Consider the following 24,743-nt stretch of genomic DNA (forward strand, 5'->3'; position numbering starts at 1 on the left):
TTGATCAAAAAAAATTCTAAATGAAAAACAATAGGACTTAAAATGATTAAATATAATAGTTTAAAGGCTTAATTTGACCAAAAAAATAGTTTTAAGTACTTAAAGCAATATATATATATATATATATATAATTTGAGTACTTATTTTTACTTTAGGCTTAATACAAAAATGAGTGTCTAAACTATACCCCAAATTGAATTTTCTAAACTAATTTGAAGACTTATTGTACCTTGTGGCTTCTACCTTAGAAAAAATCCATAAAAAGGTGGGTAATATTTTTAATTTTAATGCTAACGAGAACAATCTTGTAAAGCAAAATTTCCATTCAAAAGAGGAAAACGAATATTGTACTTTAAATTGAACTTAATTTCCAACATATTCACTTTGGTATTCATGGAATTCCATTCCATTTTTTATTATTTTATGATCCATCTTTATTCTTTTCTTTTTCAATTAAACTTTGGGTAAATTACAAATATTTTTAATTTATTCATTGAACTTAATATATTGGGTTTCTTTGGTCACTCACTTACTAAGTCTCACTAATGACGTTATAAATAGGTTTTTATATAAATACAAATTGATGTCATTTTTTAAAAATTTTATTTTCTTAAAAAATCATTTTGATGCTGTTATCTATTTAATGATGGGTGATTAAAAAATTAAGTATATTAAGTTTAGTAAAAAAAAAATTATATTTTCAGTAAATAAAATAAGAGAGAATGTAAAATTTAGTGATTAGTTATCATTAACGTTAAACCCCACCATTGACATTGACTAGCTCCTCCATTAATTATAAATTTAAAACCCAAGTTTCAGGCACAGAGACTTCAATCAATCGCTTCCTTTACTGCTGTAAGTTTCTCTCTCTAAGCAGCATATGGTGTAATTAAAAACTTGGGTTTTTTTTAAAGTTTTCCCCCCATGTTTTATGGCTTATGCCATGCAAATGTCATTAAAGTATGAGCATGGGGTTTTCGAGCTCATAAGCTTTAAAATACTGCATATTCACTTCCCAAGTTGTTATCTTAAATCTGGGTTTTTCTTATTTACCCTGTTTGTGTGTTGAAAATCATTGCTTTGTTGTCAAAGTTTGACTTTTTCTCTATTTTTAATCAGAATTCTTGAAAATTTCTTTTTTTTTAATCGTTTGAATCGTGCTTAGTAATCCCTTTAAATTGTAATCACTAGTGGCAAGCCTTTGTCTATTTTTTATTCATTTGTTTTCTGACAAAGTTGCCTGTAAGTGGGCTCTTTCAGCTCAATTTTGCCTGTTGTGTCCTGTTTTTGACTTTCTGGTTTGGTTCTTGTTTGATCCTGGTATGTCTCCGACGTTTGCTTGATCTCAGGTTTCGATTTCTTTTTTCAGGTTCGATCCTTGTAGAAACAGTGCTTAATTTGCCAATTGCATTGGTCTTTTTTGACTGATTTTGATGAATTTGAATGATTTTTGTTTGTTTGTATGGAAATAAGGATCCCCTTTTGTTCTTTTTCGATGTACATTTCGACTAGTCCCGAATTCGATCTTGAATTTTGTTATGCCTGTGAGCCTTTGATTCAGTTTTTCATCTCAGTAATTGATGTCAAAGTAGTAGTTCATGTTCTGATTGATTAAAACTTCTTGCTTGATTTTGATTTCTGGTGGATTACTCTTAATAGTTAACTTTGTTCGATTCTTGATCCGTGTCTAATTGGTTTGCTGTAATTCTTCTGAAGCCGGTTTTCGAGTTTGCCTTGTCCTGTAAGTCAACCGTAGCTTCGATCATTAACTGGTTCGAACTTTTGGGCGTATAGAACTCGTTCTAAAGCGGTTTCGAGGATCAGAGTCCTCGTTTAAGTTTAATTACAACCATCGATGATACTGCAAAAGAACATGGGAAGTCCTTCCCCTCTCCTTCTTATTGCATTAGTTCTCGGATTTTCCTTCGCCACTTACAATCTGGTAACAATGGCAATGCACAATATATCTCCTTCGTAACCGATTGTTGGCGACTCCAATGGTGGGATATTTTTTGATCTGTCATCGAGATGCCCGAGAGTGTAAAGAAATCGAAGAGTGCCAAACTGCCTTTTCATGATGCCTTAACAGCTACTGATGCTCCGTACAGCAAGTGGCAGTGTCGGATCATGTACTATTGGTATAAGAAGCGGAAGGACTAGCCCAGGTCGGAGATGGGGGAGGGTTCACCCGTATTTTACACTCCGGAAGTCCTGACAACTTGATGGATGAGATTCCTACCGTTATAGTTGATCCTCTTCCAGCAGGGCTCGATCCGGTACATATTTCACATCACTATGTTCTTGGTTGGGGCTAGTTGTTCTTTTTTGTGTGTTTAAATGCTTAGAATAGTCTTGGACTTTAGTTTTATTAGTTTGAGTCATCGATCTAGACGAAGTGAACTATTCGAATGGTTGAGTTTAGAATTCTTGTTTAGTAATTTCGGATATTCCATTGATCGTCGTCTCATTTCTCAGGGATACATCGTCTTAAATCGACCATGGGCCTTTGTGCAGTGGCTTGAAAAGGCTACAATTGAAGAAGAGTGAGTGCTTGCTTTTACAGATCATGATTTTGTTATCCGTTTCATGGTACCTTAATCCGGCTTTACTTATGTTACTCGGATTCGAGTGTGCGTGCATTTTGTCTCTCTAAGTTTTCCCATGCATTTGGTGCTCCTCGGAAGTTAATGTCTTCGTATCTATGTGTCGGACATCAGTTTTTTGAGAAAAACGAAAGTCGGAGCAATATTGATATTTAAAGCATGCTGGCTGTTTTTCTTGATGCAGCTATATATTGATGGCAGAGCCTGACCACATTTTTGTCACTCCCCTACCTAATCCGGCACACGGAGGATACCCGGCTGCGTTTCCTTTCTTCTACATTAAGCCCGACGAGAACGAAAATTTGTTAAGAAAATTTCTTCTACATTATGGTATAGTTTTCATCGACGAGCCTCACGGCGTTTTGCTATCTGTTCGTATTTCAGCCGCCATGGGATCTGGAAATAGGGAAAAAGATCTTAATTCATTACACCTATGGATGTGAGTACAACATGAAGGTAAACCATTTTTACGCGTTTAGCCGTTTTATTATCCGTTCTTGCTATTCCGAATATGATTACAGACTTCATCTGTTTTATAACTTTAACTTGTAGTTTAACAATCAGGGCGAGTTAACGTATGGTAAAATTGGTGAGTGGTGATTCGACAAACGATCACATCTACGAGGACCACCACGACGAAATCTCCCCTTGCCTCCTCCGGGGGTCTCGGAAAGTGTGCTATGTATTCATGAATAGCAGTATATAGAAATGCAACGGACCGATATTGTGATTTAGGGTGCTATACTGCTATCATTTACCAGTACCTTCATGGATTGTGTTTTTCTGTTATGTTCATGACAACGGTCTTTGTTTTCTTGGCGACTACGGTTCTTAAACCCGAGGCAACTCATACCGCATTCTTTTCGAGCTTGACTCGGCCAAACTAAATTGAAGACCAGTCTGGTCGAAACGTAGTAAATTCGAGTTTTGTTCGAGCTGAACTTTGGATTCTTAACCAAAGGAAACAATTAGATAATTCAAAGTCCGGGTTAGGGTGGCTTGAGTACAAAATTTGAGGTGATTCTTGTTGTTGAATATGTTGTTCATTTTAGTTGATAACTGATGCATACTTCATGCGATTCATAATTCGATTGTGATGCGGTTTCATGTATTCGAATTGTCGTGTCTGCAGGTGACCCTTGTGAAGATGGTGAACGAAGCGACGGCTAACATTCCGAACTGGGACGCGGAGTAATCGTCTGGTAACACAGCTTATGGAAGTTCTATTTACGGTTAAAGGAATTTTTTTTATCGAATCGATATCGAGGATCTACAAAATCGATTTACGAATACCTTAGCTCAAATTGAAACATGAGACACTTTGAACTGTTCTCGAATCGAGCTCGAACTTTAAAAATAAAATTCGATCGAGTTCGAGCCCCTCTTATACTACTCTTCGGACTTTCAAAATTTAGTCTCTTTGCTTTTTAATCTCGGATATTGTCATGTGTACTTTATGTTTCTATCAAACAAAGATAAAATGGGAAACATTCAACGCTAGAAAGAGTGCTTGAAACTCCGATCTTGTAGTTAACAGCCACAGGCTCTAACCAACTGAGCTTTTCCAGCTTGTTGATTTGCCTTTAAACAAAACTATATTTAATACTAAAGCAAACTAAACTACACATTTAGTACTTAAACTATCATTTTTGGTCAATTTTAATACCTAAACTTTTAATTTTTTTCAAAATCATGCCTAACGTTTAGTTTTTATTTTGGTTTAGTACCCCACCGTTAAAAACTTAACGTGTTTAGTATATAAACTATCAATTTTTGTCCGTTTTAGTATCTAAACTTTCAATTTTTTTCAAAACTTAACGTTAAATTTTGAGCGGTGTCCTAAAATAAAACAAAAACTAAAGTTTTAAATAGCATGTACTAAAATGAAAGAAAAATTAAACTTTAGGTATGGTTTTAAAAATTGAAAAATTTAGTTACTAAAACGGATCGGAACTGATAGTTTAACACATAATTTATCCTATTTATTTTTGGGTCAACATCCACTTACACAATGTAAAACTTTTTTAGTTTTACATAGATTTAGGACCGTTTGATGAGATGAAATAAATGTCTAACATTTACTCCTTATTTTTTCTAGTAAATTCATTCGCATTTCTTGTTGTTAATCTAAATCGTTTATTTCATCTCATCAACAATCGCAAATATATAAAAAAAATTACACTATGTAATTGGATCATATCCCTTTATTTTCTTCCATAAAAATAACATGATATACATTATTGTGTTAATTGATAAAAAATTGATCAAATTTGATTCAACCCTTAAGTATTAAAGTTTATGCCTAACTTATCTTTGTACATTTTAGCTCAAATTTGCATTTTAAAAGCCTTATATATATATATCAAAACTTTATCAAATATCAAAAAAAAAAATCTTAATTCAACAATTATCAAATAATTTAATGAGATTAGGCGTTAGGTAACTTAACTAAGGCATAGAATTACCCCAGCCATTGCAGAAATGATCAATTTGCACTCTCTTTTTGGAACATTTTAGTTTAATGTTTTATTTTGGAGCAAAATGTCCCTTGTTGGATGAAAATTTTTAGTTGACTAACAATCAATGATTTCTATTGATATGACGGGTCCACATGTGATGTCACGTCATCAATAAATTATTTTTATAAGCGTATATGTAATTAATTACAATTACAATTTATTTTTAAAATATTTTTTGTTGACGTGGCATCACATATGAACCTATCATGTCAATAGGAAGCATTGATCACTAGCTAATTAACGATTTTCATTCAATCAATTGGCATTTGCTTTAAAAATAAAACGTTAGATGCTAAAATGATCCAAAAATAAAGAGTAAAGTGATTATTTATACAAACGTTCGGGAATAATTTTTTTACTATTCCTTCCAATAAATATGAAAGGGACTCAACAAGAAAAAAAAAGACCCACTTTAGTATTAGTGTGAAGCACTTTCCCATCTAATTTCTACAAGACTATAAGGTCATCTCTAATGATTATCTCTACTCTAGCGTATCTCTATCTCTACTCTAGAGATGAAACAATAATTCATCTTCAACGCTATCTTTACATTACTACTAACTTTACTTTATTCACAATATTTAATTATTATAATATTGATTTTACAAATATAAAATAAAACATATACATTTCTAATAAATATCTATTTGAATTTTAAAAAATCAGAAAAAATACAAAAAAAATAGAATAATTACAAAAAAAATTAGTATGTTTATTTATCTAATTACCCCATATTTTTATATATCTTGCAAATTAATCTATTTGAATTTAAAAAATACAAAAAAAATCAGAAAAAAATACAAAAAATCAGAAAATTTACAAAAAAAATAATATGTTTATATATCTAATTTTAATGTATTTTTATCTATCTTTTAATTTAATCTATTTGAATTAAAAGAAATTGTTTCGCATGTTATAATACCGTGCTAGATATGACGCGGACTGTAACGTTTCTCTAGTGTAGAGATGAGTCTAGCGATGGGCTGGATGAAGTTTTTTCTCCACAGTGGAGATATTCTCCGATTGTGGAGAAGCATTGTCTACAACTACATAGTAGATATCTTTACGATATCGCTTATTTTAATACTTATTTAAAAAGAAGAAAAAAGGAATATTTCTATCTATTAATCGATATTAAACTGAATAAACAATTATTCTTAATTTATTCAACATTAGACCACAAACGTGGATATATTATATTTATATAATGGCACAATAACAAAAATACCCCTAAGGTTTGAAGAAACAACCACTTTGATTCATATTATTTTTTAGAGTATTTTAGTCCTCACGTTTCATTTTACGGTTAAAATATCCTTTTATAAATGAAAATTGTTAGTTAACAAACGATCAACACTTCAAAATATGAGTCTTTTACCCTGAAATGAAACGTTAAGTGGGCAAAATAATTAAAAAAATAAACGTTAAAGTGATTGTTTAGTCAAACATTAAGAATTTTTTATCTTAAAATAAAAAATCAGGGTGTAAAAATACTCATAATAAAAAGTATATATGAAACCGACTATTTAATCAAATATCAGAAGAATCTTTGACATTATACCAAATAATATCATATGAATAGATATAAACAAATCTAAATCTTTAAGAAAAATAAGAGTTTGTTCAAAGATCGTATTCGTGAGATTTATTATGACCTAAATCTCATCTCAATATTTTTTTACTAAAACACTAATTATCTCAAATTAATACAAATTAAAATTATTTAACTTCGGAATATAAATTTAATATTAAACCAAAATGGTCAGCTTTGTGTGGCCTGCACATTAATTAGAGGTGTTCATTCGGTTAAAATGATGACCGATCGAATCGAAATACCCTTAACCGAATTAATCGATTTTTTTTTTCTTTAATCGTTAACCGAATCAAACTTATTTTTTAAAGTACTAACTGAACCGAATAAATTTCGATCAATTTTCGAATTAACCGATTTTTTTTAGAATTTTAGAATTCAATATTTTTTAAATTAAAAAAACAATTTACAATTAATTTAAATAATATCTAATTATAAATAATATCTAATTAATCTGATTCAAACATTTTACATTTAGTTTTGATATTATTTTAATTAATTAATATTGATTTGAGTTTAAAATGGGTTTTAAATGGATTGGGTATCTTAATATAATTATATTTAAAGGTTAATTCGGTTAATTAACCGTTTTCGAATCGAATTAACCGTTAATCGAATTTTAAAAAATCCTTAACTGTTTTCCGACCGAATTAATTCGATAACCGACTAAATTAACTAAATTAATTCAGTAATAGACCGAATTAACCGAATTAATTCAATTCAATCAGTTAATTGGATTAAAATCAAATTTTGAACGCGGTAACATTAATAGTCATATGAGCCTATAATAATTCCAATACATCTAAAAGGAGGCGATCACATTCTACACGCCTTTTGACCCCACCACCGTGGAATATGTAACGTGGACTTGAGAATTCTTGGGGAGACTCTACTTTTTTATAATAAAAAAAATAATTTTAAGTTCAAAATTAATTTGACAACATATACTCAAATATCATGTAATATGTGGTATTCGAACTTGATATCTCTATAAATAATAACTATTTATTTAACTGTTTAAGTAGTTTGGTTCATGTTATATTTAACAGAATTGGATTCAGTAACGTTTTTCTTATTCTTTTGTTACTCTTTCAGTTCTAAGGCTTTACCTTAATTAATTCGGACAGACCGGAGTCGCACACCCGACTTTGATTGATAAGTCTTTTAAAGTAAATTTTCTATATATACAAAGACTCAAACCCAAAATTTTATTTAAATAATATCAAATTATTTACCACTTGAATCAATTAATAAAATTTCTTCATACTTCCAAGAAAAAAAAGCATAAAAGGCTGTCGGTCATAAAAATATATGTAACGTACGTTGGTGAAAACTTCCGCTAAAGGTATGTCAGTTCCACCCAAATTCCTATACTTATATAACACGTTTCAGTCATAAAGCATAACATTCTAAAGCTTGGAATGGCCAAAAAGCAGGTCAACTATATATATATATATAATACGAATTTAAGAAATTATATTCAAATTATTATATATATATAATGTGAATTTAAAAAATTATATTAAAATTGTTAATATTTAAATTTTTAAGAAAGCGTGAACGTTCTCAGCATTTCTTGGATCCATTCTTACCTATATAATATTGTATATATTATTAGATTTATAAATAACGTGGAAATTTCTTGTTTCCATCTATATATAAAGGGCACCCAAGTTCATCCTGACTCAACACTTTCGAGTCTTCAACTCGGTTTCTTAAACAACAACCCCAACCCAAGAACCATGGTTCAAGAGAAGAAGCTAGTCGATGAAGTATCCGGTTGGCTAAGAGTCTATGACGATGGCTCGGTCGATCGGACCTGGACAGGTCCGCCTGAGGTAAAGTTCATGGCCGAACCAGTTCCACCCCATGAACATTTCATCGACGGTGTAGCCACGCGAGATGTGACCATTGATCCCGGATCAAACCTCAGGGTTCGAATCTACTTGCCGGAGGAAAAGGAAAATCCCACGCCGGAAACCAAGTTGCCGGTCATACTTCACTTCCACGGCGGTGGCTTTTGCATCAGCCAAGCCGATTGGCTCATGTACTATGAGGTGTACACCAGGCTGGTCAAATCGGTTAAAGCCATCGTCGTCTCGATCTACCTCAGACTCGCACCGGAGAACAAGCTCCCGTCCGCTTGTGACGACGGCTACACCGCCCTCCTCTGGCTCCAATCGTTGGCTAAAGGTGAGTCAAGCGAACCCTGGCTCAACAACCATGGTGATTTTACCCGAGTCTTCCTCATTGGTGATAGCTCAGGAGGGAACATAGTGCATCAAGTAGCTGCGCGTGGTGGATCCATCGACTTGACCCCGTTGAGCCTATCCGGTGCGATCCCGATCCACCCGGGGTTCGCTCGGGCTCAACGGAGCAAGTCGGAGCTAGAGCAACCGGAGTCACCATTCTTGACCCTGGACATGGCGGACAAGTTCTTAGCCCTAGCATTGCCCGATGGGTGCACCAAGGACCATCCAATAAGTTGTCCCATGGGGTCGGGTGCCCCACCCATTGAGACCCTAAATTTGCCACCGATGCTATTTTGTGTAGCCGAGAAAGACCTAATGATAGACTCCGAGATGGAGTACTACGAATGCTTGAAAAAAGCTAACAAAGATGTGGAGTTATTCATTAGCCCTGAAATGAGTCATAGTTTCTACCTCAACAAGATCGCCGTCGATCAGGATCCTGTCACCGGTGCAAGAACTAGTGAGCTTATTGATGGAATCAAAGAGTTCATCAATAAGCATTGAAAAACCTAGTTTATCTTATCCAAAGTACTACGGTTGTTGATCATATTAAAATCTGAATTTTCTCACGTTAATTATATATTTTACTAAATTGAAAATGTCCTCTATGAACCTTTAATCGTGCTCACCCACATCAAATTTTAATCAAAGTCCGACTAAATATGCTGATAAATGTGTGTACCTTAAAAATATTTATGAATCTGTTCATTGAGATTAATCAACGAAAAATACATGTTTAATTTATAGTGAGTAAGTGTCTATCTTGAAATATGAATTTCTTTAGATTAATTATTATTTGTTGTTATCCCCTGAAATATCGAATTGAGATACCGCATATGTTAAGAATATATACGTTCATTATCAAATAATTAAAAAATATTATCTTATATTCATCTCATATTTATAAAAAAATATACAACTCCTAAAAAATATTACTGAAGTTACATAATACGTAATGATTGTTAATGATATTTTTCTTTAATCTATATAGATTAGGCATTATCTCAAAAAACTATATGTTAAAATTTATTATGTCGTGCAATTATTAAATCACAAAAAGATAAAGATGAGGCTGTTGATATAGTGAAAAGCTCAATTATAGCGTCCTATTTTGTTGTATGTGTGTACACACACATCAAAATGGAGCAATAGTTCATGTCCTTGTATATATATATATATAGGTGGGGGTCTCATGTAATTAGAAAAATGGAGCAATAGTTCATGTCCTTATTTGTATATCATGGTGGGGTCTCATATAATTAGGGCTGGTAACGGATCGAGTTTTTTTTAAACTTGATCTGACTCAAAAAATATATATCATCTATTCGAATTCAAATTGATCCTAAATTATATATCTTCCACTTGACCTAGCCTAACCTAAATTTTTATAATATAAATTTGATCTGATATAAAATTAAAGACTTAATTAAAAATAATAATTTTTTTAAAGGAGATTACATTATTATCATTGGCTCAGGTCAAGTCAGAGTTTTTTCACACGCTACCCTATCCTGACCAAATCAACCTCACTCTTTTAAAAATTCGACTTGACCTGAACCCGATTTTTTTTTTAAAAATTGAACCTATCAAATTAGGTCGGATTAAAATTTGTCGATTTCATATTAAATTGTAATCCCTACATATAATTGTAAGTTTGTTCCATTGTTTAAAATGGATAGTTTACAAAATGCGAGGTTCTAATCATAGAGGAGTTACCAATGTTTTACTCAGGAATTTTAAAGCAGTGAGAGAATCAGAAATTTAAAATGAGATCAAATTTTTAATATTTTTAGTAAAATAAACATATAATTTTTTTATTTTTTCTTTAACTTAAGAAATTCATTTAAATTTAATAATTTACCTACAAAAATAAGACAGATATATAAGAACCACTAAGTCCTAAATTTAACACGTGATCTATTCCTCATGCATAGGTATGAACTAGTGACACGGACGTACGATTTTATGTTGGACTGGATTTAAACTTAAGGGTGCGAACTAAAATTTTAGAGGGCGAAACAAATTTTTAATAGAAAAATATATAAATTTTTTAAAATATATGATAATTTTAAATTTTCAAGGGACGATTACCTCCACCCGTCCCCCTCAATCCTTGGTATGGACTACAATATTAAAGGTAAAATTAAGACATATATTATCGAGAGAGTCGCATCAATGAATGATAATAATTCTTCTCGTGCAAAATTAATAATGATATGAACCTAGATTTTTTGTTATCTAATTTCATATTTAAAGTGTAGTTTGTTGTAATTCGTCTTATGCTTAAATGTAATATGATTGATATGGATGTTGTGTTTAATGCATGATGATGATGTTTGAAGTGTAATGATCATAGAAGCATGTTAGCATATCTTGTTTGAGTGAAAATGATTGGATGAACTAGTAGTCTTATAGCACAAAGAAACATGTCAAATTAAAATGAGTGCATTAATCCATGCATGTGTGCGACATTTCATGTTTATAATATGCCTACACATAGTATGGGTAGAGATAGCAACATATTAGATTGGGTTGGGTTTTTGTCAATCTGATCTGACTTAATAAATTTGTATTCTCCACCTGAACTCTACCCAACCCGAAAATTATATATCATCCATCCGATCCGATCCAAAAAATATGTACCATTCACAAGATTGGGTCGGGTCGCCATTTTTTACCCTATACCTGAACCTGACCTGACTCAAGCCGAATCTTAATTTTTCTTTTTAAAAAATCTGACCATATCAAATAAAATCGGGTTGAAACCGTCGATTTTGAATTAAATTATCATCCCTAAATATGAGGCATGCTCGTAGGGCTTGTGACAATTTGGTGAGAAATAAATTGTAATTAGAGAGTTTAAAACTTCGTTTTTGAGTTGCTCGGTGCATGAATGTATATTTTGGGCTCTGGAAATCAATACTATTCAAGGGCATTGAATAAAGATGAAAATAGATCGGAATCATTTGATATGAATCGACTCGAGTCTAGAGAGATTTTACTCGATCTAAAATCTTATCCAATTTTTAGGGTAGAAACTCGCACTCAGTCTAATCCGTATAAGGATCTAATCGAAAGATGAATATCGTTGTAATTATCCTTAAATATATTAGGGAAAACTATACTATTATCTTGATCAAGCTTGAGATTTGCATCCTAAACCCGATCAACCCGACTTTATACTTTTAAAAAATCTGATTCAATTCAAATTAAATTTTCAACAACAAAAATAATTTTATAATGTCGAGTCAGATTGAATCCCATCGGATTTAGATCCTATCCCTATCTCAATATTAATATAATGTAATTATTTGATAATTTTCAAAACATCAAAAGAAATTTTAATGTCTATATATGAAATTTCATATCGATATTGTAGACATATTTTTTAGTATTTTCAAAACTTCAAATTAATTTTAGGTATTGATACCTTATATATATTTTTCAGAATTTATGTTTTTGCGTCCAATAGTTTTTCAAGTTTGCAAAAAGATCCCTATTGACCAAAATAACGAATTCTTACGTTGATCTAAATTGAATGATCACCCGATTGCTTTTATGATAATTCCAACTACACCCTTATTATTTCCAAAAATATCCAATTTTACCAATTTACAAATCAAGCGCCAAACTTTCAATTATTTGCAAATTAATCCATTTAGACAATTTAGCACACCCTTTTTTGCTTTCATGGTCTTGCTTGAGTTATTTTCTTCTTTCATGACACATGATGACTATTGTCGATGTAAATGTTATCTTTTGTTATATTTTAAATTAATCATATTTTGATTTGATTTTCGAGTGTAACTAGGAATGGAAACAGATCGGGTTTTTGGTCAACCCAACTCGATACAAAAATATGTATCCTCCACCTGAACTCAACCTAACCCAAAAAATATACATCATCCACTCGACTATGATCTTAATCGAATTTTTAGTGTATAAATTTAACCTAACCCGACCCGATCTAATATAAAATAAAGATTTAATTAAAAAATAGTATTTTTTAAGAAATTACATTATTATTCCCGATCGGTCGAGTCAGAGTTTTTCATTCTCTACCTGGACCCAACCTGACCTGACTTCACCTCTTAAAAATTTGATCGGACCCAATCCAAACTATATTTTTTAAAATTTGACTCTATCAGACCGGTATTGTTAATACAGTCAGGGTTAAATCTTCATCCTTAAGGTGTGTTTGGTTTACGGAATGTAAGATTACCAGTAAGAATGCAAGATTACCGGGGAATAAGATTATTGGGAATGTTGTATTTTGTGTTAAGATTACCGTATTTGGTTAAAGGAATAAAAGATTATTGGAATGTATATTTGACCAAATTGTCTTTATTATATATTTGTATAATATTACAAGTTGGAAAATATTTATATATTTTCTTTAAAAAAAATTAAATTCATAATATTTATATATTTTTTTTTACAAAATTAAAAATATAAAAAAGGTTTAATGAAAGGGAAAATTTTACTTTAACCCCTGAACTTCATATAAAATTTTAATTATAGACTTTTTTTTTGTAAATCTAAAATAATTTAATGATAAATTTGTAATTTAACCTTCGTAGAATTTTTATTATTCAATAACAGAAGAATAATATTTTTGAAAAAAAAAATTAAGGGCATTTTAGTCCAAAACAATGGTAATCCAACAATACCTAAGGAAAGGGAGATAATAACATTCCCGGTAATATACCCCAAAAAATCCACTATTAGTAATCTTTCATTACCGGGAATGGGATTCCCGGCCTAACCAAACGGGAGAATGTGGATTCCATTTCCATGGGAATCTCACATTCCCCCATCCAAACACCCCTAAGTGTAACTCTCTATGTCTGTGTATGATTATTAAAAGAGAAAATAACTTCAGTGACCGAAAATGCCTTATAATATACGATTTTAACCAACTTTTTTTTGGATTTGCGAAAATGACCAACAAATTCGCAACGCGAACTCCAATTTCGCAACACAGGTTCCAAAATCGCAACGCGATTTTCCAAATTCGCAACGCGAATAGTTAAATCGCAACGATAATATATAAATCGCAAAACGAATTCTCCAAATTCGCAACTCGAATTTCGCAACGCTAATTACCGATATAGGTAATTAGCGTTGCGAAAACGAAATTCGCATTGCGATTTTGGAGAATAGCGTTGCGAATTTCGTTTTCGCAACTCGAATTTCGCAACGCTATAGGTAATTAGCGTTGCGAAAATGAAATTCGCGTTGTGAATTACCTATATAGGTAATTAGCGTTGCGAAAATGAAATTCGTAACTCGAAAATGAAATTCGCAACGCTAATTACCTATATAGGTAATTAGCGTTGCGAAATTCAAGATGCGAATTTGGAGAATTCGCGTTGCGATTTACATATTATCGTTGCGATTTACCTATTCGCGTTGAGAATTACATATTATCGTTGCGATTTAACTATTCGCGTTGCGAATTTGACTTTCGCGTTGCGAATTTGGAAAATCGCAACGCGAATTTCATTTTCGCAACGCTAATCACCTATATAGGTAATTAACTATTCGCGTTGCGAATTTGACTTTCGCGTTGCAAATTTTATTTTCGCAACGCTAATTACCTATTTAGGTAATTCGCAAACCGAATTTCATTTTCACAACGCTAATTACCTATATAGGTAATTAACTATTCGCGTTACGAATTTGACTTTCGCGTTGCGATTTTGGAACCTCTGTTGCGAAATTGGAGTTCGCGTTACGAATTTATTGGTCATTTTCGCAAATCCAAAAAAATTGATTAAAATTATATATTATAAAGCATTTTCGGTTACTGAAATTATTCTCTTATTAAAATAGCATACTAGATGTTACATTCTGTCTCTGATAATAATTCTATAATATCTGATATATTTTAAATGCTATTATTTTAAACATTTTTATTCTCATTTTTAATATATTGTATCCAATACGGGAAAGAAAGAATAGTGTTATTAATTTAAAAATCAATCTTTAAATCAAATAAATAGAGAATCTAAATTCTTTAAATCATAAGTAGAGATACTAATGATTTTTTATATATTTTTATATATGTAACTAAATAATAAAGTATAGAATTATCGAATATAATTTAAAAATAAATTAAAATAATTAAATATTTTATTATTTATAACATTAAATAAAGTTTCGTACAAAACTTGTGAAGTGTTCCAATAAGGGCAGCATTTTTGGTCAAATTTTTGCAAGTGGCTTAGAGATAAAGACAAACAAGCGGACCACAAAATGGACATCTTTGTTTGGTATTGGGATTTATGAAATAGGACAAGAAATTGAAAGTATTTACATTTTTCTCGAATGATTACGATACTATTATATGTTCATAATTTTTCTTAATTATTGATAAATTACATATATTTTAAATGTAATTATTCGAATTTAAGACATCAAAAAATATAATATTTTTTTATCATCGAAACTACTTAATGAATTTCTAAACATATTTTACTAAGTTTAATCTCGACTTAACTTTGAAATTTTAAGAAAAAATCATCTAGTGTTTAATGTTACAAACATTATTACTTTTTGTGCCCGAGTTGTAACTGTCGTTGAATTTTACCGTTAAAGGACACATTTCAAGTTTTGGTAATTTTAAAAAAACATTTAAAATTAAAAAAAATAAATTTATATTTAAAAACAAAAATTCTGAAATACTTTTAGAAAGCCCCAAAATTTTTAAAATCTTCATTTCAACCACTAAACTCACGTCGACCGTCGGCATTTACCGTCTACAAAGCTCCATCTGACTCTACTTCCACCCGATGATCGATAATCCTATGAAATCGCGATGAATTGACAACCAATCGACGTTTGTACCGATAAACCCTACTCTACAAATCGTAACTCCATGCAATCTCGATTGCCAATCGACAACAAGCATGACGACATATGATTAAGAAGATGATAAGGACGACATCAGTAGATTAAGGTTAGAAATTTTTAAAGATTTGAAATTTTTTAATTTAAGAGAAATTAAGATTTTTTTTATAAATCAAATAATATTTTTAAAATTACTAAAATATGACATGAAAAAAATTTAATGACAATTATAGTTCAGACAGATAAAGTGATATTATTTATAATGTATTAATGTTCGACACTTTGATGATTAAAAACAATTGAATATTTATCTGTACAGTTTGGAAGGTCGAAAAAGAAAATATGAAACAGCTAACTTATGGTGTAATGTTGACATGTTGTTGGATCCACGTCCACCCAAGTGGCACATGGGATGCCATATTTTCCCATCAAACAAACACGGACTCTCCCTTCCAAAGTCAAATAAACACAGCCAAAAAGCTTCAATCTTTTATAATTTCCTCTCCATGAACTGAAAGCACACATCCCATCCGATTCCTTCAAACAAAAAATCCCATAAAAAACCACTTTTTCCCCTACTTATGAAACAAACAGTGTAAAGAAGAAGAAGAAAATGAACTCTTTCATTTGTTTTGTTTTACAAGCTTGGAATCCGACAAGTTCCTGTGAATTTTCCCGGGAAACTTCTCGTTTTCTCAGAGACTATGCTGTTTGGGAAATCAACGCTTTTCTATGGATTTCTCTTATATCCATCACTTATTTCCTCACTCACAGGCTGTTTAAGCTCTTTGAGTTGTGGAATCAGGGTTCTAAAATCCCAGGCCCTCCTTCTCCTTCCTTTTATGGCCATTTCACTACTCTCTCCAAACAAAATCTCACAGGTAGTAAAACTATTTTCTTTTCTTTTTCGTGATTTTTAATGCAAAAGATGAATCTGTGGGTCTTTTGGAACCTGGGTTGTTCTTGTATTTGCCAGGATCAGTGTTTTGACTTAACCGTGAAGCTTCAATCTTTTTATGAAGAAGAATGATCAGTACCTGAATTTTTAGAATCTGGGTTTTGCTTTGGTTGTTTAAAAATGTTATTTTTTCTTGGTATTTATGTATATATATTTGTGCAGAGGTATTGTCAGATTCACATGGGGAATATGGTTCAATCGTGAAGCTATGGTTGAGTCCAAATCAGCTTTTGGTTTCAATAAAAGAACCAAAAGTCATCAAAGAGATGTTGTGGAAGGCTAAGGATAAACTTCCCTTGACAGGAAAGGCTTTTAATTTGGCATTTGGACAGTCCGCCCTCTTTGCTTCCTCTTTTGATAAGGTACTTCTGAACTACAAGCTCTTTTAGATGATATTGCTACCGAGTCGATAGGAGCGTAATTGAACAGAGCGGTCTCAATATGTAAGATCTTTGAGTTCGAGTTCCGTGTTGAAGTCTGAGGGTCAAAGTTCAATTTGAGTTCTTGTGGTATTGGTTGCCTAGTCAAAACCAATCAAATCTATGGAACTTTAGGGTTTAAATGATTATTGAAATAAAATTAGGCAATGATATTATGGTTTAAGGGCCTTTTGAGTCTTTGAAATTAGATATGAACTATTAGCTGAAACTTTTGATAATTTTGGTATGGATAATATGTTGTGTTTGATCTTCGAATTGTTCCAACAAAATGTTTTCTTGCTTTTTCAATTATACTTCGATGGCATGACCGAACAACCTTCCGATATTCTGCGGATTTTTCCACTTTATCATCTGCAGGTAGAAAAGAGAAGAGAGTCATTGGCATCTGAATTGAATGTAAAGTTGCTTGATAGAGCAAATTTAATCCCGACCAGGGCTGTTGATCGTATCATGGCTGAATTACACCAGAACATGGCCAAAGGACATGTTGATTGTAAAATGGCTTCTCAGCATATGGCTTTCACTTTGCTTGGCGCTACAATCTTTGGTGACACGTTTTTGGCTTGGTCAAAGGCTACTATATACGAGGAGCTCTTGATGATGGTTTCTAAAGATGCATGCTTTTGGGCCTCGTATAGTGTTACTCCCTTCTGGGAACGAGGGTTTTGGAGGTATCGGCAATTATGTACAGAGTTGAAATGCCAAACTAGAGACCTTATTCAAGAGTGCAGTAGAAATTACAAGTTCAATGGCCATCTTAATGTAAGAGATGAACCTTATGGAAATATTATGGGCATGCTGATTCATGGATGCTTAACGATGGGAGGTTTGATCAGTAATATGTTGATGAGGCTTGTTACACATCCTGAAATACAGCAGAAGGTATGCTTCCTCTTTTCCGGTTTCTTTCTTTTCCGAGTCATCAATTACTTTACTAGTCTTAGGAAGTACTAGAGACTTTCTTCTGAACTTAAATGACCCTTCATCACTCGGCATATATATGTGTAAGTGTTTATACATTTGAGTTTGGAGTTGAAGGTCCCAGATTGCAGTTGATATATGTTTTTGGAATTGAACTTCTGCAGATCCGCTCCGAGATAATAATGGCACGGAAAGGTTCAGAGGAAAAAGATCTACTTATTGTAGAGAAGATGCCTTTATTGTTGGCAACTATCTATGAGTCTGCTCGTGTTATGCCAGCCGGACCTTTGCTACAGAGGTGTTCCCTGCAACACGGTGAGCAATTTTTGAAGTTTGAAATTGAAAAATTTTGACATTCGACGTTCTTTTTCATGTCTTCCTTGATCATTAAACAAATCGTCATCTAACTTTCAAAAAATACGTTTCAGCACTCAAGTATTCTGAGTTTCATGACAAAACCTTCAGCACTTGAGTATTCTGTGTTTCATGTCAAAACCTTGAATTTTTATACATGTTGGACCATTCAGGGTCTGCTAACCACCTTAGTTTTCTGACAAAAGGTTTTATTTCTGATTTGAAAATGTATTATCTTTTTGAGGTTTAGAACTAGAGTCCCGTGATGGTTGCGGACTTGCTGTTTTATAAGTTATAACACTAATTGTAATGTCACTGATACAAATGTTTTCCATCTCCGTGTTTTGAAGATTTGAGGCTCAAATCTGGTGTAATTGTACCGGTGGGAGCAATAGTTGTTGTACCTGTGCAGTTGGTGCAAATGGATGATTCTAGTTGGGGAAATGATGCCGATAAATTTAATCCGTATCGTTTTCTGTGTAAGACGGACGAAACATCCCCTTCACTGAATATGGATAAATCCATTGCAGGTTTCTCTCTTTTCCCAAAACTTCTATTAATTTGGATTTGCTTATGCTTGGTAAAACTTTCCAATTTAGCACAAAGCTATGACACTTCTTGTTTTCGTTGTTCCCTGTCGTATTCACTGTCGTGCTTTGAATTATGCTTGTTAGTTCATTACTACACAGCGCATCATGATCATGTTGGTTCTTCCGGATTTGGGTTTAACCTTCTTTTGGATTTAGTTTGCATTCAGTGTCACAGGGTGCTAATATAGATTTTTATCCAATTGCTTTTCTTCGCTTCAGGACATGCTGAAGAACTGAAGGATCAAAGGAAGAGTTCTTTCGTTTTGAATGATCCGAATGAGAACACAGCTTTTCTTCCCTTCGGTTCCGGTACACGATCCTGTGTTTACCAGAAATTTGTCATTCAAGGTATCGCAACATTGTTTGCCTCCTTGCTCGAACAGTACGAGGTTTGTCCTACTTACCAGTAATTTGTACAGTTTTAGTTTCAACTTAGTTTCTACAAGCAAGCAGCCTGGCATATTTTGAGCATACGAACACGAAATAAAATCGTATTACGCACATCCGAGTCTAAGTAACATAACTACTACGTACTAGATATTTAAGAGATTGTTTTCTCTTCATGAAATTCTTATTTCTGATGCACTGAAAGTTTGACGCATGATTCTTTTTTCTTGAATCTATATGACAGGTGAGGCTTAATCCAGGATCGAAGACAAATTCAAAACCGTCGTCAACCGACTCGATTTCTCAAGATTTTCTGGGTTACAAACTAGTTTTTGCTAGGAATAATTGAAAGTCACAACATATGCTTACATACATACATACAATCATCCTTTGTTATGTTTCCAGTTATGTTTTTCATCATACAGCTTTTTGATGGAGAAGACATCCAGATTCTCGTCGCCTTTTTCCTCCGAAATGATCGGAGAAGCTCATTTCACTGCTTCGGAAACCCCGGGATAAACCTCACATGAGTATATTTCAGAACTCATGTTTTTTTCATTTTTTTTAAGAACAAGAAAATCCTCAATGGTTTCAAATTTTCTCAAAAGTGCAGTGTCTGATTCCAAGCAGTTTAGTATTTGTTTTTGGAGCAGTTAGAGATGCTGTTTGCAGTGAAAAGACTCTACCTCTTGTCTTCCCCATCTCTTAAACTTTGGTCATTTTCTGTGTTTTTCCTCCTCAATGGAGTTTGTGCTGTACTGAATGTTATAATGATTTGGAAACTTGTAATGATATATATGAAATAAATGAAACTTTTAAGTTATAATTATATCAACTATGTTCATGTTGATGGACAGTGGGAGAGATGGTGGGTAAAGGTGGTCGGACAGGTCAAAGATGGTGGTAGGTTGATCGGTGGTATCTGTGACATGTTTGATTCGCGAAAAAGATTATCATAATTCACATGCATGAAAATAGAACTTGAAATGCATCCGTACATCTTTCACCAAGAAGTTTTGAAGATAACCCGATTTTAGGTCCGGCAACGGGGAGCGATCGAAATCAATCTGTCCTGCAACATGTTCTTCAATCCGTCCAGTAACATGTTCTTCGCATTGCATTACTTGAAGAAATGGGCAAGGGTAATTAATTCGACGATCATGAAACTAAAATTAGAGCCAAGTCAAAACTGAGCATGCAATAAGATCATAGTTACACTAGGAGCCACAATTTTCTTGATGCATAACAAGCTGGTTCCCGGACTAGTGTCTTTCGGTTGTGAGAATCTACCATTTTCAAAGTTATGTTAGTGAATGCTGTAACAGAAAGTGAACGATGATGGATAAAAAAAGACACAAGTGAGATGCATTTGAGCCCCCTTGACATCTGCATAGGATATTTTACCATACTCCAATGAGATCATCTTGACTATTTTTGCATTTTCTTTATCCGCTTGGGGTGCTAAACTTATCTTGACTGCTAACGTTTTTCTAGGAGTCCAGCTTCGTAGATACTCACCCTTCCTCGTCGTAATCTTCTTCATCCTCGTCTAACCTTCCACCAAGTTCAGCAAGTTGAAGAGGATCGATAGCCATTTTTTCCATTTCTGAAAGAGACCAGCCAGGGTATTCTTCATGTTTAGCCTCTGTTGTAGGCCCTGGCAAAGAAGGCTGAGCTGCTGCCACTGCCGCACCAGCAGCACTGGCTGAGGCTTCAGGTTCAGCAACTTTAGCAGCAGATGCAGCGTCCTTTGTATCCACATTCTCATCTACCTCAGCATTCAGATCGAAATTCCGATTGGCATCATCACCGGTTGTGTTCTCTTTCACAATATCCTTCAACTCGGAACCATCATCTATTGCCATTCCCGTGGTTGAATGACTTTTGTTGTTTTGTTGATGTGTTGAGCAATGTTCTGGTTCTATTTCACGATGAGCATCTCTTTCCACATGTCGAGCTCCTCTCCCACGGCCCCTGCCTCGTCCACGGCCTCTCCCTCGGCCACTGGTGCCAGCATGACCCACATCGTGCTGCTGAACACATGTAAGAAAGAAGTCAGTCAGCCCAAGTAGTTAAACTCTCATACACATATAAATGGCATGCTCTGAATAGTGACATTCGAGTGAAAACTTAAACAAACAATGGATTTGAGTTAAATTTATTATTCATGTAAAACAACATGCACAACAATGAATAAACCCAGTAATTCTTATACTGAAGTTTCTGAAACAGTACACCAAAATTCACAAATTAAACAGTACAGTAAAGTTTAGCATCATTCATTCCTATAGAGTTGTGCACACGCTCATACCATGTTCTATATGCTTATAGCACGCATGCGTGCACACGTGTATATATATATATATACACACGCGTATATGTAAAGGCAGGTACAAGTTGAATCAAAACCATCTTACCATTCTGCTTCTCTTAGATTCTTCATCACTGTCATTGGCGTCATCTCCGGCAGCTTTTCTGGCAGAATGATATGGGAAAATATCACCAAATAAGTGTCTCATTTACAAATTCAAAAGTAAGAAACAAGGGGGAAGCCAGGGTTTCTCTAACCTTCTCCGGGAAATAGTTCGATCATCAGTAGCGGCAGCCTCAGAATGGCCATGACCATAGTCGGGAACCCGGCTAACAATGTCTCTCAGAAAGTCAAATACATTGTAGCTCTGTACACAATGCTTTCTGCTATTTAGTTAGATGCTTTTGTTAGAACAATGCACAACACAGAAAAAACACAACACTAAGGGTAACAAAGAACGAGATCCAAAGACACATAATTAGATACCATGCTGATCACAAGGCTAAGGCTTGTTAATCTAAAAATGTAGCATGCATGATCCATCTATCTATCTATCTACGCTATCTTTTCCCCTTCTCGCCTTTTCTTGTTTATATTTTTTTATTTCCACTTTGACGCCAAATCTATTAACAGGGAACCTTTTATTAAAGCCAAAGAAAGTAAACGAAATTGAGAAAAGTTAAAAAAAATTAAAAAAACTACGATACTAAACTACTACCAAACCTTTAAAGTAAAACTCCAAAACCTTCCAAAGCATTTGACGTGGGAGACATTTATATTGTAGATATCTACATTATTAACGCACATGCACATGATCAAGAAAAGTGAAACAAAAAGAAACATTTATGTGTACGAGTACATGTATAAATGCAGAAAAGAACGTCAAATCCTAAAGCAGACGACAGATATCGCATGCTAATTCTTCACTTACAAATGCAATGAATTCATGGTCTTTGCTCCTCTTTGAAGAGTAATCTCATACGTACGGTCACAAAGGTCTTGGAGAAACAATTCCAATGCTTTCGCTGAAAAGTATACAAAGTAGCATGAGCAAGTACTATACACTCATGGAGGAATTATTTCAGTCAATCATGAAAGTTATAGCCACTCACAAACTAAAACAGGCACTGCTCCTGCAATCTTCCCGACATCTTCATCTGCTTGCATAATCTTTTTGATGCGAGCCTGAAAAACAAATATTCTCTACAGTTTCAGCATTAATCATGGCTAAGATCAGTCAAAATTATAAGAAAACAATTGTCAAGGGAATATCATTCCAAGAAGATGAACTCATAGACAAGCATGACAATGCAACTCAAGGTTCTAAAGCATATACAAAACATCAGGAAAACATTCGTATGTTCTTCAGGCAGAAACATCAAATGGAGTTGCGGGACCACAAACCAGTATATCTCAATTATAAGAGATTAACAATTACCTACTAATATCAGGATATCCTAATATAAAACAGTAACCCCCCAAATCAGTAACAAGCAAGACACAGATTGTTAACTGCATACAGAATATCAGGACAACAAGATAGGATCTTCGAATGCATAGATGTCCTTATAGTTCCATCAAGTGAGAGCATCATCAAACAGGCGTACTTATAAGTTGCCGGTTTATAATCGTCAACGGAGCAACATAACACAATTCCCTAAGTGTGGTGTGAGAAGATAGGACACAGCTAACTTATGTTACTCAAAACTTAGGTGTGAGTGTCGAATAGGGGTAGCGTTTGACATAGGTATGTTGAACTTTTTCTAAGTCTTTTCCTTGTCTAAGGACGTTGGCAGGTCGGAGGAGGGTACTTCAAAAAAAAAATGAGTCGGAGTAACACAAATGTCAATGATGTCAAGACCAAATTAGGATATGATGATTAACAAGAAACTAAAGTTGTACAACTCAGTCAGCTAAACATTCTGCAGACCAAGAATCATCAAACAATATTTGGGATAAACCTCCATATCTCTGAAATATCGAAGAAACAATCAAAAACATTATCAAACCAACATGAGATTTCATAGGACATCAAAAAACAAAGAATCCTTCCTAAAAGAACTTTGAAAAACACAAATCCAACAACACAGTCCATGAAATTCCATATAATTGAAACAATATAAACTAATTCCAAAAACTCTAAACATTGAACACATAGTCAACTAATATATAGAAAAATAATGATGACCCAGGTCACGAAAACTATCTTATAAATCGGAATCGCAGCAACAAAAACAATCACATTATTAAAAACTATAATAAACCCAGATTTCATTTTCCATCAAATCAAACACCCAAATCAAACAAACATCTGATTAAAAAGGGGGGGAACAAATTCAGAGAAAAGTAAAAGGGAAAAAAATAAGAAAAAGATAGAAGCTTACAGCTGGGAAACGGGTATCGAGCTTCTTTCTCATGATTTGGGTGTCAGATTTGGATCATTAATTATTAAAAATAAAAAACCTAAACGAAATCGAAATATATATAATTAAATAAAATCTAAACCCAAAAAGAAAACATTTTCAGATCCGCAGACTGGCTATGAATCTTCTTCAGTTCTAAAAGAACCAAAACATAAACAAAGAAGGCTTTGTTTGAACATACGTTTCGAGTTGGACAAAAATTAAAATTAAAATTAAAGAAGAAGAAGAAGAAACAAAAGAAAAATACAATAAAGTAAAGTAAATTTCATCCCCAAACTTTGAATGTCATTTTATTTTGGTCCCTAAAAGTTAGCATCTTTTAATTTTATCCCCAAATTCATCCAAATATATAATCCATTTCAAACATAGTTTAACCTAAACTTTATTTTTTTTCAAACATATAATAATATAAATTGGTCTAACAATTTTATTAACAAGGGATGTGCTTGGTATATACTTATAAATTAGGATTAAATTGAAATGTTTAAAAAGTTTGGGGACCAATTTAGAATAAAGAGCATAGTTTAGGGATGTTACTGGAA

General features: G+C 33.2%; 3 protein-coding genes and 1 pseudogene across 4 annotated transcripts; 3 read left to right on the plus strand and 1 right to left on the minus strand.

Moving 5' to 3' along the window:
* Positions 1-1,531: 1,531 nt before the first annotated feature.
* LOC120205039 lies at positions 1,532-3,865 on the plus strand (annotated as a pseudogene).
* Positions 3,866-8,363: 4,498 nt separating this feature from the next.
* On the plus strand, positions 8,364-9,584 carry LOC120205113 (probable carboxylesterase 15). Its single transcript, XM_039205043.1, has one exon. It carries the CDS (start codon positions 8,456-8,458, stop codon positions 9,467-9,469), a length of 1,014 nt encoding a protein of 337 aa, XP_039060974.1. The 5' UTR covers positions 8,364-8,455; the 3' UTR covers positions 9,470-9,584.
* Positions 9,585-16,321: 6,737 nt separating this feature from the next.
* Positions 16,322-20,284, plus strand: LOC120205112 (cytochrome P450 709B1-like). Its single transcript, XM_039205042.1, has 7 exons — positions 16,322-16,698; positions 16,938-17,137; positions 17,573-18,097; positions 18,301-18,451; positions 18,841-19,020; positions 19,300-19,469; positions 19,712-20,284. The coding sequence occupies exons 1-7, from the start codon at positions 16,431-16,433 to the stop codon at positions 19,814-19,816; spliced, it is 1,599 nt and encodes a 532-aa protein (XP_039060973.1). The 5' UTR covers positions 16,322-16,430; the 3' UTR covers positions 19,817-20,284.
* A 622-nt stretch (positions 20,285-20,906) lies between these two features.
* Positions 20,907-24,295, minus strand: LOC120205040 (dr1-associated corepressor-like). 2 transcript variants are annotated; one of them, XM_039204988.1, is made up of 6 exons: positions 24,163-24,295; positions 22,891-22,963; positions 22,710-22,803; positions 22,036-22,161; positions 21,885-21,942; positions 20,907-21,497 (listed from the first exon to the last, which is right to left on the minus strand). In XM_039204988.1, exons 1-6 carry the CDS (start codon positions 24,193-24,195, stop codon positions 20,982-20,984), a joined length of 900 nt encoding a protein of 299 aa, XP_039060919.1. In that variant the 5' UTR covers positions 24,196-24,295; the 3' UTR covers positions 20,907-20,981. The 2 variants fall into 2 exon arrangements, with proteins under 2 accessions (XP_039060919.1, XP_039060918.1); XM_039204987.1 differs by having other exon boundaries at positions 20,907-21,500; positions 24,163-24,293.
* Between the last annotated feature and the right edge of the window lie 448 nt (positions 24,296-24,743).

The sequence above is a fragment of the Hibiscus syriacus genome, unplaced genomic scaffold, assembly GCF_006381635.1.
Source record: "Hibiscus syriacus cultivar Baekdansim isolate YM2019G1 unplaced genomic scaffold, ASM638163v2 tig00012104_pilon, whole genome shotgun sequence".
Lineage (NCBI taxonomy): Eukaryota > Viridiplantae > Streptophyta > Magnoliopsida > Malvales > Malvaceae > Hibiscus > Hibiscus syriacus.

Bases quoted from the DNA above. Each gene is read 5' to 3' on its own strand.
- LOC120205040 (XM_039204987.1), bottom strand. From the start codon at position 24,195: ATGAGAAAGAAGCTCGATACCCGTTTCCCAGCT. The intron at 21,943-22,035 runs GTTAGAGAAACC...TCATTCTGCCAG, and splicing joins CGAACTATTTCCCGGAGAAG to AAAAGCTGCCGGAGATGACG. The intron at 21,501-21,884 runs GTAAGATGGTTT...ACATGTGTTCAG, and splicing joins AATCTAAGAGAAGCAGAATG to CAGCACGATGTGGGTCATGC.
- LOC120205113 (XM_039205043.1), top strand. From the start codon at position 8,456: ATGGTTCAAGAGAAGAAGCTAGTCGATGAAGTATCCGGTTGGCTAAGA.
- LOC120205112 (XM_039205042.1), top strand. From the start codon at position 16,431: ATGAACTCTTTCATTTGTTTTGTTTTACAAGCTTGGAATCCGACAAGT. The intron at 18,452-18,840 runs GTGAGCAATTTT...CGTGTTTTGAAG, and splicing joins GAGGTGTTCCCTGCAACACG to ATTTGAGGCTCAAATCTGGT. The intron at 19,021-19,299 runs GTTTCTCTCTTT...TCTTCGCTTCAG, and splicing joins TATGGATAAATCCATTGCAG to GACATGCTGAAGAACTGAAG.